We start from the raw sequence: 16,959 nt of genomic DNA on the forward strand, positions 1-16,959 counted from the left end.
GCCATGGTTAGTACATTGCAGTTTGGCAAGGAAATGATCCTGGCAAGTCTGTGTTTCTTTGTAGGATTCACCCATTCTCCCCATTGCAAAGCAAGGACAGCGATGCTCACTGCACTTCACTCTGTCCACTCAAAGCCCAGTGAATGGTGCTGAGCGGGACATGTTTATCCAGTTCTGCAAAACATCTCCAGCAAGACCCAAAACCATCATCTCCAGTCTTTCCTCCACAAGAGTTAGTGGTTCACATTATAAAGCATCCTTTAAACTGCATCTCCTTCCAAAGCTTTACTCTGAACTGAGCAGAGAGACAACCCTCTGAATAAACGTCAGAGAGCAGAGACATTGATCAGCATCTGGCCCAGTCCCAGTGGGTTCATTTCCTGGAACTCACGCACGATACATTCCAAATGACTATGGGTGGCCTTTTCAAAAACATTCAGCATTCACCTAACTCTCGCTTCCCTCAAGGTCACAGGGAGTTTTACCATGGGCATAGAACGGGAACACAGATAAGCCAAGGCATTTTGCAAAACCCAACCATATCCTTAGTCTAAATTACCCCTTGAAAACCATGGCCTAGGTCAGCCTCAGAATGAAAACTGGCCAGGATCAGGTTATAACAAGAAACTGCCTTGGATGATTTTGCAGCCCACTGTCTTTGCTTGAGGAAGAGAGCAGTGCAGAGACTGTAAAATTATCATCAACCGTATGGATACAAAATCAACCCTGGCTTTGCTCACTGGGCTGCGCAGCATGAAGCAATGGCTGCAGGGCACCAACAGGGCACGGAGTGATAGTGAAAGAAACTTCCCACCCAGGGCTAGTTTACACATAGTTGAGATGAGAAGGGCATGCCCAGGGATTGGCGGCTAAGCAGGTTGCAAGAGAGTGCATAGGAAGGGTTAGTAGCTCCAGTGTGGTGGGGAAGTGCTACAGGGAGTTGGGATGGGGTGCACATCATTTAGAAATCTGTGGGAGGGTTTGGAAGCATGTCACAAATTGGGAGGTCTTGGCAGCTGGAAGGTCAGAGTAGGGCTGGTTGTTGAGAGAGGGTTTGGCCATACGTCACTGGCATGCGTGCGTGTGTGTGTGTGAGCAGCTGGGTTGGACAGACTGGAGGGAAATTGAATTAGGAGCCTACGTGGGTCCATGTACTATCAGTAAACTCTGTACCTGAGAGAAACATGTGCACGCTGCAACCGAATCAACTCGAGTTTCCCACTCCCCGGGCATCCCATCCTGTGCTGTCCTCCTGCCCCTCACTCACCTTACTGCGGGCTTTGTACACGCTGGCTGTAGCCCCTTGGCCCAGCACATCATCCGTGTTCCAGAGGTAGTTGGGCGTGCTCTGCATTTTCAGCATGAGGCCAGCTCAAGCTCTGAGGTGCAAGGCAGGGTGGAGAAGACAAGTCTGTGAGGAAAAGAGCCGTTTACACACACACAGACAACCCCGGCAGACAGTCAAGTCATACCAGCCCCAGTGTGCTTTCACATGCCTCCCTGCTCTTCTAACACTCATTCCACTTCTCCTGCTCCCTGAAATGAGATGTGGGACCAAGCCACACACAGCCTAGACAAGGAGATCCTGTCTGTTTCCATAAGAAGCTGATTGTAACACAGCCAGCCACACCTAATACTGCACGGGTGTCACTGAAGCAACACAGCCTCACAGCAGCGGCTTGTCTAAGAAGTCTGATCCCTATGGGCTAAAGCCTAGTCCGCTGCCACTGCAGCTGTCTGAGAATCTCCATCAGACATCAGCAGAAGAGATAAGAGTTGACAAACAGCTGAGGTTGGTTTCTGTCCAGCAGAGGTCAATGGTGCACAGACAATACCAATCAGCATAACCAGGAACAATCTGTCTCTAGCAGCATCATTAGTATTCAGGGGTTACGGATCCACCTCACCCCACCCATTCTCCTACCTGTGTTCACTGCGCCCCCCTCCCTCCCCAATCTCCAACTCTTCTGCTGTTTCTTGCTAAGGTGGAGTCCTTCTGTATATGCCTTAAAGAGCAGACACCAACCTCCCTCTGCAAACATGAAAGCAGAGCTCAGAAAGGATGGGAGAAGATGGGGTAAGGACGGAGCTGTGAACCTTGTGCAGGGAAACCCAGTCAGAAGCCACTCAAGCTGGTAATGAAACACTGACTGATGCAAGAAAAATACTAAGCATTGAGGGCTGCAAGGTAAGAGAGGCACCTCCCAGCTGCAAGAACAGAAACCTATAGGATTGCAACACCAGTTTCACAGCCACTGGTTAAAGAGGAAGCACTCAGCTTCCTGCCCAGAGAACAAAAAAATTCCCAGACTCAGAGCAGTCTCTGCTCAGCATTCAAATCTCACTTACCAGCAGCAGCATCTCAGTACAATGAACCTTCAAGCTCATGTGGTCATTAGAAATGGGCTTGTGCCAAACTCCACAGTGGGATGTCCCAGACTTGAGCAGTGTGTGAGATTGCACTTGGGCAGAGAAGACAGCCTGGGAGACAGCTCAGCGTCCAAATTGGGATCCAGATCCAAATTTTGCACCTGAACCCATCACGACAGAGCTGAACCAAAATTCTGTGTCTAAACACTCCTGAATTTCATATGTCTGCAGTTCTGTCACCTGTGCCCACCTGCAATTGTTCTAAGGATGAGTGCATAAGCACACGCTTCTGTTGGCCTTCAATGCTGTCCCCTCACAGGATAATGCCAGCTGAGGCATGTTCGGGGCTCGACAACTCACTATGAACACCCCACTGGGGAATGGGAAGCAAATGGGGCACAGCATGCTTCTTACAAGCAGCCCTCAGGGCTTCAGCGGGATACCCATCCAACCCTACTCATCAGATAATTCTCCCCATAGGTGAAAGCCATTGTGCAGAACTGATTGGTGACAAATGGCTGCCATGTTCCACTGCAGAGATGTCTGTACTGCTGTGGTGAGCCAAACTCGCTTCCTCCCACCCCCGAACACCCCATCCATCACACAGTGCTGTCTTCCTGGCAGCTGCCCTTCACCCCCTTCAGTGGCAACGCCATACGCACATAATTCGCAAAGTGCTTGATGCATCCCCGCCCTCCTTGGAATAGCCGGAGTAAGTTACTAGCCAATTCACGTCCACAGCCTGCTTCTCCATGCTGGAAATCACACCGCCAGCTCTGTGTTTAGGAGATGTCCAGAGCTGGAATAGCAAAAATGTTACAAGCCCATGGTAAAGTGAGCTTGCAGAGCTGCATGGAGGACACCTGCAGTTCAGCACCCTCTGGCCTGCGCTCTTCTTGCATGTGCTCTAAAATCCCAGGCAAAAATAGATCACAAAACGCAAGACTGGAGATAGGGACTTTATTCAAAGTAAACCAACTTTTTAAAAAACGTGGCTCGCCACAAAGGACACAAATGCTGTCCCTCACTCGTGGGAGCTGGCACATAAGTCTGGTGTGTTCCCTGATCTAAATCCACAGGCTCCCTTAGATCAGCACCCAGAAAAGAAAATGAGGAAGTGTCTCGGCGAATCCTCAGATCGATACAAAAGTGTTCTCAAGGTATAAATTGCTAAAAAGAGCTAGTGAGCCGGCTGATGTTCTTGCCAAGATTAACGTGGTCTATCAGGTCATGCCAGATGATTTAACCACAATGAATTTTCCTCCCAAACAAGAAAGCCAGTACCGCTCTATTCCAGCATAGAACATGTATTGATCACGGGGATATCACCTCTAGTCTCTCCCTCTTTCTCATCCTCCCCACCTCAATGCTTCCTTTTGCAGCTGTCATCAACACATGATCCATCTTTCTCACTGTTCTGGTCTCACATTATCACATGCATGTGAGGATAACAATGCATTTCAGTATTGTTGTTACAACAGAATACCATGCTACAAAAATACACATACACCCTGGCACTACGTGTAATCCTGGTTGCACATCAGGGGTTTCCACACACCACTCTAAGCATAATGCAGTGCAACAAAGCCAGTGTAGACTCCAAGAGAGGAACATTCCGTAGCATTTACCTAGCTCTTTACATCTGCAAGACAGACTGTACAAACATGAAAGGAAATTCCCACTCACCTGAAGACAGCAGCTGCCTCAGGAGCAATATATGCAGTGAAAACCCTTAAGTGCCCAGGTTAGGAGCCATGGCGTGGGCTTGAAAGCAGCCACAAGGACCCCACACAGGCCCGGATGGATCGAAGTCCAGGCTGAGACTTGCTTTCTGCTCAGACTTCCTGCTTTCTTTTTCTCTTAAAGGGACACTGCCCAGTTTCTCCCTTGTCGTTTGAACACACTGCGAGCATTGACTCAGGACCCCTTTTCACTGAGCTGACGCACATCAACGGAAATCATTGCTTCCTACTTGGATGGCCTGATAATAAAAGCAAAAAAGGGACCAAATCATGACCTGCCTGTCAAGCCATTGAAGGAAAGTTCATCTCCAGTGCAGTCTTCTCTCCCTCCCTCCCTCAAGTAAAATTATCAGGAAAGGTTACACCAGTCTGGTACAAATTCTGCTCCCTGTCCAGAACAATTCTAATTATTATCCCATCAGAATCAATGAAAATGGTTGAGGGGGAGAAAAAAAATCACCCCCACCCAACCCTAAGGATATTCCTCGCCTTTAGGAGAGAAGCAGAAAATGTTTAGGTCTGTATTCCATACAAACACACACAGGAGAATTAGTCCTGTGCACAGGGACTCAGCAGATCTGGGTTCAGGTCCTAGCTCTGACACTGACAAATTATCTGTGTGACTTTAGGCAAATCACTTTAGTCTCCCTGTGTCTCAGGTTCCTATCTGTAAACTGGAGTAATATTTCCTTTGTATGTCTTCTCTTTCATTTGTAACCTTTGAGGCAGATGCTCTCTCACTACATGCAAGTACAGCACCTTGCTAGGATCACCCAGACGGGGGGGCAAGAGGGGCAATTTGCCCCAGGCCCCGCAGGGGCCCCCCACGAGAGTTTTTTGGGGCCCCTGGAGTGGGGTCCTTCACTTGCTCCAGGGTCCCTGGAAAACTCTCACAAGTCCCGGGCGCCCAGAGCTTCTTCCGCTCCCTGTCTTCGCTGGCGGGCAGGGGCAGTGCTACCATTTAGGCCAACTAGGCGGTTGCCTAGGGCGCCAAAATTTGGGGGGGCGCCAAAAAGCAGTGCCCTCAAATTTTTTTTAAAGTGTTTCAGTGGCTGCTGTGCTGGGAGGAGAGGGTGTCTGAGCCACCGCCAGCAGCCCAGGGGGTCCCCTGGGTCAGCGTGCCGCTGGCAGCTCATGGGTTCCACCGCATGGTCGCGGCTCTGCTTCTCCTGCCTCCCAGGCTTGCGGCGCCAATCAGCTGTTTGGTGCCACAAGCCTGGGAGGAGAATTAGAGCAGGGGTGGCATGCTCAGGGAGGACGCAGAGCAGAGGTGAGCTGGGGTGAGGAGGTACTGTACAGCTCCCCGGGCCGGGGGGGGGTGGGGGAACTGCCACAGGGCACCTCACCTCTGCTCCGCATCCTCCCTGAGCATGCTGCCCTGGCTCTAATTCTTCCGCCTCCCAGGTTTGCAGTGCCAATCAGCTGTTTGGTGCCGCAAGCCTGGGAGAAGAATTAGAGCAGGGGCAGCATGCTTAGGGAGGACATGGAGCAGAGGTGAGCTGGGGTGGGGAGGTGATGCACAGCTCCCCGGGACGGGGAGCTGCTGTGGGTGTGGGGGGCACCTCATGGCGGAGGGTGAGGTGGGGAACTGCTGCAGGGCTGGGGAGGGCCCAAGGTGGAAGTTTCGCCTAGGGCGCGAAACTTCCTTGCACTGGCCCTGCTGGCAGGGGATCCTTCCGCTCCGGGGCGGAAGGACTCCCCGCTGCCGAATTACCACCGAAGCGCAGTCGGGTCTTCAGCTGTAATTTGGCGGCGGGAGGCCCTTCCGTTCCGAGACCCTCCACCGAAGTGCCCCGAACACCCGCGGAGGGGGCCCCCCGCCGCTGAATTACCGCTGAAGACCCGGCTGCACTTGGGCAGCAGGTCCTGCTTCGGCGGTAATTCGCCGGCAGGGGGCCCCCGCCGCGGGTCTTCGGGGCACTTCGGCGCCGGGTCCCGGAACGGAAGGCCACACACACCCCCCGCCGCCAAATTACCACCGAAGACCCCAGGCCCCCAGAATCCTCTGGGCAGTCCTGCACCTTGCATAGGGGGGCTCTCTCTGGATGATGCTGGAATAAAAACAACACTACAAAAGAATGTGATGTACTGTCACGACAGGACTCAATAGAAATTCAGGTCTTACAAATATGCTTTAAGTCAAAATTGCACCCTGAAGAACACTGTCCTGTCAGTTGCTACAAACATCAGGTGGGCATTGTATTTTCCCCACTGCAAATCACATTTTTATTTTTCCTCACCCAGTCACATCACTTAATACAGATCTGCAGGTCCTACCAAGTTCAACTAAAGCCCCCAAACTGATTTGGGAGCCAACTTTAAATTCACTCCACTTCTGAAGCCAAATCTGCATGGTACACACTGGATGGGCTGCTCCATGTTATTCATTCAAAGCAGACAAAGATCTTGGTCTGTGTACCTGGGGTATTTGGACTGCTATCCATGAAAAAAAAGTTTGCAGTTTGTTTCTGTTCTCGTGACTTTGCACAGAGAATGTATAAGTGAGCAGCAGTTAACATAAGGAAGATGCTTCTACCAGTAAAATGTCTGAAGGGAAATTCCCACTGCAGTACCCATCAATCTTCTCATGCAGCCCTGCCCCAGGGCATAGTGATATTAATGCAACCAGAATACAGTGTTTCCTGCTCACATTCACATGACTATTTAGAACACCCACTTCATGTTTGCAGACTGCTGCTCCTGCATTCAACGTCCAGAGACAGAGCACCTGTTTAGTTGCTAATGCAGGCACTTTAAAATCAAAAGTGTAGTTCCAAGCCTCAGAGAGAGCCTTACAAAGCACCAGAGAAAACCCTTAGTGTATTGCATACCATTGTAAATCTGCCACTACCAATATGTAAATGACAGATCTGACACCCAGTCTTGTGCTTTAACCACTGGATCAGCTTTCCTTTCACTGTCTTGTGGGCTCCCCATAACCACCACACACTTGCCAAAGAGCCCAATTCATGCACAATAGCTTCCTGTATCCTGCTTCCAAAACTACCAATGAACAGACTACCTGAGCCGAACCCAAACACTAAACATGTTCAATGAACAGGGGCCTGATTGTTCCAATGAAAGACACTCAGGCCTGGAAATTCCAGAAGTGATCATGCGAGCCAAGCCCATAGCTCACAAGAGCGGCCAAAATCCTCACATTTAAAGTCAGAGCGCTCAAAACCAAGTGTGTTTCGTGTCCTCTGACTTATCTACACCACCTTGGGTTTCACATATGGCTCGGTGGATTTGAACTGAGGGTGCTGATGAGAGAGAGAGGAAGGAAGCAATTAAAATACTTTTTGTAACAGCAAAAACAGTCTATTTTCAGGTCTTGTTACAATTCCCTTCTCTTTTAAAAGCACAGCTCTCCCTAGCCAGACCCAGAAGAGGAACAAATGCCCCCTTCAGTCAGAGGTAGCTCCAAACTACAATTTTAGGTCTAAAATCCCCCAAACTTTTGACAAGTTACAATTAGATGGTAAGCTTCTCAGGGCACAGACCTCATCTGACACCATGCGGTGCCGAGCACAGCGAGCCTCTGATCCTGTTCAGAGCTTCTGAGCACTACAATAGAACCGCTAACCACCGTTAACATCCAACCATGTTTGGATCATAGAATATCAGGGTTGGAAGGGGCCTCAGGAGGTTATCTAGTCCAACTCCCTGCTCAAAGCAGGACCAATCCCCAACTAAATCATCCACTGCTGATGTTTCACAGGATGGATCCAGTTCCCTTCATGCTCCAGGGAAGTTAAGGACTAGGTCCAAGTTTCCTGTATTTGTGTGGTCACACACTGCTTTTTCACCTTTAAAGCTTTTCTTGTGGTTTTTCCACAGTGCAAAATTTACCAACCCCTCCCCACCATTACAGTACTGCATCCTGCTTCAAATCTGAACCAGATGCTCAATGCCTTCTACTGATCAGAAACAACTGTAAACCTTTCATCAAAAAACAATGAGGAAAAACCATGGAATTATAGAATTGTAGGGCTGGAAGGGGCCTTGAGAAGTCACCAAGTGCAGCCTCCTGCACTGAGGCAGGACCAAGTAAAGTTAGACCATCCCTGACAGGTGTTTGTCTAGTCTTGTTGTTAAAATCCTCCCATGATAGAACTGCCACAATCTCCCTTGGAAGCCTGTTCCAGAGCTTAACTAGAGAATTAGAAAGTGTTTCCTAAAAACCAACCTAAATCGGCCTTGCTGCAGATTAAGCATTGAATTACGGCTTGTTCTCCCTTCAGAGGACATGGAGAACAATTGATCATTGTCCTCTTTATAACAGCCCTTAACATATGCCCAACCCTGGGAGAAAGGAGTGAGACAGCATCACATTGCGGAGCTACTTGCCCGTTGGAGCAGGAATAGACACAGGAAGTCAAATTCCAGACACAGTGAAAGCTTATTCTGGACAAAGTGAACCTCTCTCTGACAGACCTCAAGGGTCAGGGCTGGCTTTATGACCCATGGGGCCCGATTGAAATACTCCGCAGCGGTCCGGGACTTTGGTGGCACAGGGTCCGCTCTGGGTTTTCCACGGCACCGAAGGACCCCCCGCCATCAAAATGCCACAGAAGACCCCCCCGACTGGGGCCCTCTTCAGAGTGGGACCTGATTCCAGGGAATCAGGTGAATAGGCTTAAAGCCAGTCCTCTCAAGGATCCCCCTTTCAAACACAGGCAGCAGTGATACAGTTTAATGGGGGGGCGGGGGTCAATAGTTTCCCTGAAGCTGAATTGTTAGTGAAATAGACACTCCACAAGGTGGCGGTAGAGATTCAAACAAAGCTGGAGGCAGGAAGGTGGGTGTGTTTACAGGCTGCCTTCTCCTGCTCTGGGCCCTAAGGGTCAGGCCTGCAGTACCCACCCACACATGTGCGTACTCTAAAAGCATCTCTTTCCCAGGACCCGCAGTGCAGATCCACCTCCCAAAAAGGAGCGAGGGGACTGCTGGGTGCTGCACCCACCGCCCCTCCTGGTCTGGTCTATTCAGTTCAGTCTGGGCAGCATTCTGTGTCCTTTAACATCACAAGTGCTCTAAGACCAGGGCCACATCTCTCTGTGTCTACCGCAGGCCCCTGCCCCCGGCCCTTGGTGGGGACACCCATGGAGACCAGACATCCAGACCAATGAGGCAGATGAAAATTTTTTGCATGTACTCTTTGGAGGAATTGTACACATAGGAACAAAGTGAGATGCTGCAACCTGCAGAACTCCATTACCCTGAGTAGCCTGCCCTGCAACAGGCCAGATATCTTACTTGATCTGGCATCTTACACTCAGAGCACCCAGAAGGGACCTCTCAGCAAATCAGCCCAAGGTCCTGCCCCATCGGCAGCCGGCACCAATTTGTAAGAGAGACAGCAAAGCTAGACCCTCGCAACTACTAGCCCCCAGGAGCATTCACCTCCTTTGAAACAGCCAACTCTGAAACACCATTCAGCCCTCATCAGCGCTTTCCACCCTGAACGTACTCTCCCGACACCCCCGAGGGTAAGCACTTCCCCTTTTTAGAGGGGGGTGAACCGAGGCACAGAGCGGGGAGGTGATTTGCCCCAGGTCGCACACTGACTTTCAGTGGCAGACCTGAAATTAGAACCCTAAAGAGCCTGGATCTCAGGCCTGTGCTCAAGCAACTAAACCATCCCAAGCAAATGGCAAGTGAATCTCAGTGCTAGGTATACATGCCCTCACCCACTCCCAACTCACCTCCTAGGCTGGGGGCCCCCCAACACAGATCTCCAGTCACTGTAACCTCCACTGTAAGTCAAAGAAGGGAATCTCACAGAATGGGAAAATGCCCCAGCTCATTTGCATTTGTAACTCTGCCATAAGAAGAGAAAGAGCCAGCTTTAATGAGCTATCCTCAGCATAGAGGCCTGGGGCCAGGTTCCAATACCTCCCCTGCGTTGAGTAGTGCTTTATTGTGACAGTGGTCTCAGCCCATTGATTTCACCAGGGCTGCTCACATGGTAAGGTGCTATGCCAGTGGGAAGAAAGGTGGTGGAATCAGGCTCATAAAAACAGAAAAGAACCTGCTGAAAGTTCTGCATCTCCCTATGGTTCTGAGGGATCACACCCTTTTCAGCCACCTTGCTACAGAAGCTCTTTCTAAATGGGTCTGGAGCCTCCATTACTTAGTCACCTTCTAGCTTCCCAGCTGGAAACATTCCCCCATCTGGCCTTTCACTTGTAACCTTTTACTTGTAATTTATCAATTCATTTATTTTTTCACTAAAAAAAATCAAACGTGCTTTCGAAGAGGGGAGGAAGGTTCCAACCACCAGACACCCAAACTGCGATAAATGATCTGATTAAAAGGTTTTAAGAGATTACAGCACCTGAGTCAATGTCATTGGTCAGCAACAGCTCTAATGGAGAATCAAAAATCATTTTTGTGTATCCGATACGCTCAAACAAGACGCCTGGCAGCAGCCACCTGAGCCCCCGGAAATCAATGGAGACTAATTGAAGATTCATAAAAATGAAAGGGATGTTCAATTCAATCAGCCTGTTGATTTATTGAAGAGGACGTTAGCAGCAAGAGGCCTGATTCCCTTAAAAGCCCAGACTCCCTGAGGTGGCGACGAAGCCTGTAGGGAACAGAGAGTCCTCATCTCAGTGCTGCCTCTCTGTGCCTTGGAGGCAAAGTACATCACAGGGGTTCTTCGACAGACAAGGGTGGATTTGCAGGACACCACTACCTTGCTTGGAAGACTAGCAGTTTCCCAAATGGTTACGGGCCCACTCCCACTGACTTCAGTGAGGCACGATCAGGCCTTGTGTTATATACAGCCATAACTACAGATGTAGCTACCCACATTGCCTTGAACAGTGGGTCTCAAACTTTTGTACTGGTGACCCCTTTCACATAGGGGGTTGCACTCAGAGGCTTGCTAATAAATTAAAAAAAACATATATATTTAACACCATTATAAATGCTGGAGGCAAAGCAGCGATTGGGGTGGAGGCTGACAGCTTGTGACCCCTTGTGTAATAACCTCGTGACCCCCTGAGGGGTCACGACCCCCAGTTTGAGAACCCCTGGCCTAGAACAATCATTATTGTTATTCTACTAGCACCATGAAGTTTCAAGGGAGATCCCGGCCCTGTTGCACGAGGCACTGTGCATGATCTTGGGAGTGTGTCAGCAATGTGGGCAGGGGGCACAGTTTTTAGCGTCCATTTTATCCTGGTGTCAATGACAACACAAAGACAAGAAAGGCAAAGGACAATCACTCTCCCCCATTGCCCATGCTGTCAAATCGAGAAAACTAAACTGGGGGAAAGAAATGACATATGCAAAGAGACAGCAGTCGAGAGTCACCTTAGAGGCTACCGGTAATCATAGTGGGGACATTTGCAAACCTAACTGTGATTTTTATGGAGATGGTATCTCCTGGCATAGAAATGCAGAGTGCTAAGCAGAATCTTGGGAGGCAGAGATGGAAATGACTTGCCAGGGCACTTAGTACATTCTCTGGTGATGAGTGCAAGGCTGTTTCCTACAGTACATTCTCCATCCGAATTATTCTTGGGGATGGAGTATGTGGGAGTATCCGTGGGGCTAGGCTATGACTGCTGAGCAGCCCTGGGGGAGAGAGCATAACCTCAAAGAAAGGAAGACAACGATTCCAGGAATCGGATGCTCCAGGGGTCAAAATGGCCCTATAGTAACTTTGGCGGCCCACCCCCTGCTGGCTGTGGTGACAGCACTGCACAGTGGCCCTGTAGTGCTAGACCAGGGTAGGCAACCTATGACACGGGTGCCGAAGGCGGCACGCAAGCTGGTTTTCAGTGGCACTCACACTGCTCGGATCCTGACCACCAGTCCAGGGGGTTCTGCATTTTAATTTAATTTTAAATGAAGCTTCTTAAACATTTTAAAAATCTTATTTACTTTACATACAACAATAGTTTAGTTATATATTATAGACTTATAGAAAGAGACCTTCTAAAAACTTTACAATGTATTACTGGCATGTGGAACCTTAAATTAGAGTGAGTAAATGAAAACTTGGCACACCACTTCTGAAAGGTTGCCAACCCCTGTGCAAGATGCTATGGGGCTGCCCTATTCCAGCCCTGCCCTTGAATAGGCCCTACACTAGAGCTTGCAGGATGGGCCCTATAAGACAACACAGCTGTGCTACAGTCTGTCCTGGGGGAATTCTCCCCCTCACCAGCCTAGCTATCGTTTACAACCTGGAGCACTGGCCCAGTCTCTCCCTAGCACTCCTTTCCTGCCAGACTTCCTCCTCGCAGGGTCTCATTTGTTGCTGAACTGCATCAGCAATAGACTCCTACCCAATGGCCCTGGAATTGGCTAGGCTACACTGGCCAGTGAATAGAGGGGGTGGAGACAAGGCTCCACCCATTCTCCAGCTGCCTGCTCATGGGAGAAGCAGCAGCCAAACCAATAGTCCCACTCACCCCTACAATCCTGGGCCAAAATCCAGGTGGCTCCTGGAGGGGTGCCTCCAACGTCCCTACTCCCTTATGTGAGTGCACAGCCCAAGTCAGAGCCTACCTCACTAAGAGCACATTGCTCTTTCTGCAGGCTGGCAGGGGAGATGGGCCTGCTTTGGTTCCAGGCCACAGGGTTTACTATGACAGCAAAAGCATGACAGAACCATGCAGGGAAAGCAAACTGATCAGATGACATCCACCAGGGACACTCCTGAATCAGAGACTCAACATAACATTCCTCAGTTAAGGTCTCTTACCAATTAGGTTAAACCAGGCAATATTCTCTTTCACCTTGCTGCAAAGCAGCCCTTGTACTTCTGAGACAAGCCCAGGGTTTCCAGCAATAGTAGAGAAGCAAGTTCTTACCTGTGGAAAAGAGTTTTGAGATATAAAGGAAGCAGATGTCCCAGCATACAATTGTTGCTTTGCTCACTGTGGTGTCCAGTCTGGTTTATGGTGTTTCCATTTAGCCTACTGTGATTTAGGCCACTAATCCACTAGAGAAAAATTCCCAGTTTCTCAGCTCTCCTGCCCATACATTGGCTGCATTAGAGAGATGTGGCATTGGATGACAACACTGATCTTTGCTGTGTCAAGGTGTACAGCTATTCTTGGCTACCTTGCAGATATAGAAAAATAAAATGGTATCCTGTATCAACAAAACAGATCTCATTAACCTGTCTGTATATTACTGCTCCTATAACTCTTCTTTTTTGGGGGGTTGGGGGGGGAAGGCGAAGGCTACATTCTGCAATAAAATTTATCTGTGGTTTGTACCTGTAATGGTTAGATGTTTAGTTACAAAATAAATAGATCAAATTAAAAATCCAACTACTGACGCTGGAAGTTGTGAATTAAGTTTTAAAAAAAAGTTGTTACAATGTATTTGTTTCCAGTTATGCAAGTTGGAATTTGACAAGACAGACATTAAATCTCAGAATCCACAGTCTCTTATTCAAGAACTTCCCCTCTCTTTTCCTTATAAAGGAATTCCCCGTGACTTATAAATAGAATTAGACTTAAGTAGATGTAGGGGGTCCTGCCGGGGTTCAGTGCCATGCTCCTGTCCCAGTAGTTTCAGAAGGAGCCAGTTTCCCTCCTGATGGGAGTTCAGCACATGACTGCATCCATGGCTAGCTGCACCCAGCTGACTTCCAGCACAACACAAAATGGTTTCCTTAAACACTACACCCCTCCCTTCCCCACACCGAACTCTACTGTTACTAACTATTTGGACCCTAATCAAAAAGAGGATGTTTAACCCACAATTAGAAAAACCTGGTGGGATTCCACCTTCCCCAACAAAATACTGAAAACATAAGAAACTCCAACTCACAATCCACATGGCCAAACTTTTCCCCCAGCAGCAGTTTAAGCCCCCTCCTCCGCATGAAAACTCTAAAAAATGCTTAATCTTGCTGATCAGTCCATTGCAGGAGGAGTTCATGCTCCATCAAATCCTGTTTGTAACAGGACAGGTGTGTCTAATCTAAACTGGATGGGAGCTAAGAAAACATGGAAAATGTTAGCAGCCTGGGTGTCCATTAAATAAAATTCAGCCCCTGGAGGGAGGCATATTTGGATGAATTTCAAGGTTTGAAATTCACCAGCTTTTTAGAACCAAGAAATCTTGGAGGCACTGCATCAACCTTTTCCTGTGGATTCACTGCTGTTTACTGTGCATGTTGTTCTGATTTAGGCACTCAGATTGTGTGCTGATGGTTAACCTTCAAAAACCTGTTAGAAGAACCTTACACTCTGTTTTCTAGGAGCAGATATTAATCAGAGACTTACCAACATGTGGCCCTATTCCCATAGTATTCTGGAATGCCCCCCAAACCTTAATTAAATGTATAGTCAATGCCCTGTGAGCTGTGGAAATACAAGTATCCTCCATGCTACAGCTGGAGAGTCAAGGTACAATCAGATAGAAGGACCTGCCCAAAGGTGACAATGAATCCATGGTAGAGCTGGGAACTGAGCCTAGAGCTTGCAATTCCAAGTCCATCACCTTAACCACAAGAGCACTCCTCCTCTGTAGACTACCCTAAATGGGGATCTGGTGGAACACTTGTCCTGAGAACCAAGAAGCTTCAGCATGTGGGCTGACGATGCATGAAAATACATTAGGACTCAACTTGGTGAGGTGCTGAGCACCTTTAGAGCCTAGCGGCCTGAACTAGATGACTTCGAGGTCCCCTCCAGTCCTATGATTCTATCTTGCAGGATGAGGCCCTTTGTTTCATTGGTTTTAGGCATGCCAAGGGCACTCAGCAGGGGACAGAGCAATGGATTCTGGACAGGAAGTTAGTTTCGAACAGGGGTTAAACTGGGGGTCGTGACCCCTCAGGCGGTTGAGAGATTATTACATGGGGGTGGGGGTCATGAGCTGTCAGCCTCCACCCCCAAACACCACTTCACCTTCAGTATTTATAATAGTGTTAAATATTAAAAAAAAATGTATTTTTAGCTGGGGGGGCAGGGGGAGTTGCACTCAGAGGCTTGCTGTATGAAAGGGGTCACCAACACAAAAATGTTTGAGAACCACTGGTTTAGAAACAGGGAGAGCATGAACAGACGAGCCTAAGGCAACATTCTGACCGTTTACTCTTATTTCAAATGGAATCCATTAAAAAAAAATTCAAACTCACACCCACTCAACAGGAGTGAATACCTACAAGGCTATAAACATCATTGAGCACACAGCAATATAATCAATTGCTTTGGGGTCTTTTCAGTCATGCTTTATATCAAAACAACCCGCTGGGGTATATATAGCCCTGCACAAACGTCTCTTAAAAATAAATTATAATGTAAAATTAAGAACCTACTTCAAATAAGTAGAGACAAAACACTCCCTTATGCTCCTTTTGCAGCCCCTCCCTGCTGTGAGTGTCCTGCTGGCCTTCTTGCCTCATTCCAGTTAAGTCAATAAGGAAAACAGCCACAGGCAGAGCTTTTGAAAACTGCCAGTGCAGGGCAGGACACTAGACTATCACTATATACAGCAGAGCTTTCTAGTGGGCTGGATGCAAACCTCACTGAAATCAACAGATTTCCTGGTAAAGTCAATGGATTTTTGGTTACATTGCTACTGAAATGGACCAGAAAGCTCTGACTCACTTCTGTGACTTTCACTCTTTGCAGTCAAGCTTCACCATGCTTGTAATCAAGCTCCACTCCACAGTGATTAGTTTCCACTGTGCTGAACACCTTGGAATGCTGCAGTTGGAAGGGTAGAAAGAGAAGCTACCAATTACTTGGTGTGGTTCTATGGAGTGAGGAAAGGGGGGCAGGGAGGGAACCTGGCTCCCACTCTTACCCACAGCTTCTCGCCTCACTGGGAGAGAAGCTAGCCCACTCTTGCAGTGGGAAGTACAACTGTTCCCACTGGAATGATGACCTTCTAAAGGAATCCTATGCTGCCGGCACCTCCTGCAACTGCAGCTGATGAAAACAGACTATACTCCTAGATGGAAGGAAGGATGGGGAGGAAGAGGGATTTTCTTTGCTTAGATCCCCTATAAGTCTAACACAACTCTACTTGCAGGCCTAGATATTCAAGTGCTCAGCACCCACACCTGCGGCCAGATGTCCAGAAAAGCTCAATCCCATTTAGGCAGCTAAATAGGGTGAGATTTTCTCAAGGGCTCAGCACACAGTGGCTCTTGGTGTCATACTGCCGAGTGATTTTGTAAATCTGACAAAGCAACCGAAGTGCACCCCACATACTCAGCAATCTTGAAATATCTGGCCATTTATTCTTGGTGCCTAAGTAGGAACCAAGATCTTTTGGAAATCTGGCCCCTGGAGACATATTTCTTGTTAAATGAAGCCGTGTTGGAGTTCAAGGTTGTATAGATCAAGATCAAGAACAGGCTGCAACTATATAGGTCCATAACGTTAGTAACAGAACAGGAACTGGGAGGTGGCGCCTAACAGGACACAAGAGTCTCTTGGAAATGTACAGAACTGCAAAGCTGACTGCCTCTGGGACTTTGCCAAGAGCCTGAAGGTCATGCATTGTTTGCATAATCATTTGCAATCCCCACTCTGCCCTGAAATATTTGCCTCTATGTGATAGATGAACAGGAATGGTTCATTGGCATTCACCAGCAATTTTAAGGGCAAATCCTGGTTCCATCAAAATCCCTGAGACCAGAATTTGATGGTTAATCATTTTTGCCCTATAACATGGAAAAAAGGCATCCACAAACTGCACCACTGACTGCTGCTGGCCTGCAATGCAAGTAACCACCAACCCATACTGCACACATCAAAACAGCAGGCCTATGCACAAGCAGCATAGTCCACTATGCAGACAGTAGAAATAGCAGCACTGTATTCCTGCCCTCCCTGTGCCCCCACAGTAATGTCTT

The 16,959-nt window shown here is 48.5% G+C and overlaps 1 protein-coding gene across 3 annotated transcripts in view; it reads right to left on the reverse strand.

Moving 5' to 3' along the window:
• Positions 1-12,892, reverse strand: part of IKBKE (inhibitor of nuclear factor kappa B kinase subunit epsilon) — a 44,679-nt gene extending 31,787 nt beyond the window's left edge. For all 3 annotated transcript variants that reach the window (XM_032792533.2, XM_032792534.2, XM_032792535.2), the window contains exons 1-3: positions 12,838-12,892; positions 4,057-4,351; positions 1,268-1,379 (exon numbers count right to left, since the gene is read on the reverse strand). In XM_032792533.2, coding sequence (XP_032648424.1) covers positions 1,268-1,363 — 96 coding nt within the window. In that variant the 5' untranslated portion in view covers positions 1,364-1,379; positions 4,057-4,351; positions 12,838-12,892. The remainder of the gene's footprint in view (positions 1-1,267; positions 1,380-4,056; positions 4,352-12,837) is intronic.
• Positions 12,893-16,959: the final 4,067 nt, after the last annotated feature.

Source organism: Chelonoidis abingdonii, chromosome 4 (assembly GCF_003597395.2).
Source record: "Chelonoidis abingdonii isolate Lonesome George chromosome 4, CheloAbing_2.0, whole genome shotgun sequence".
NCBI lineage: Eukaryota > Metazoa > Chordata > Testudines > Testudinidae > Chelonoidis > Chelonoidis abingdonii.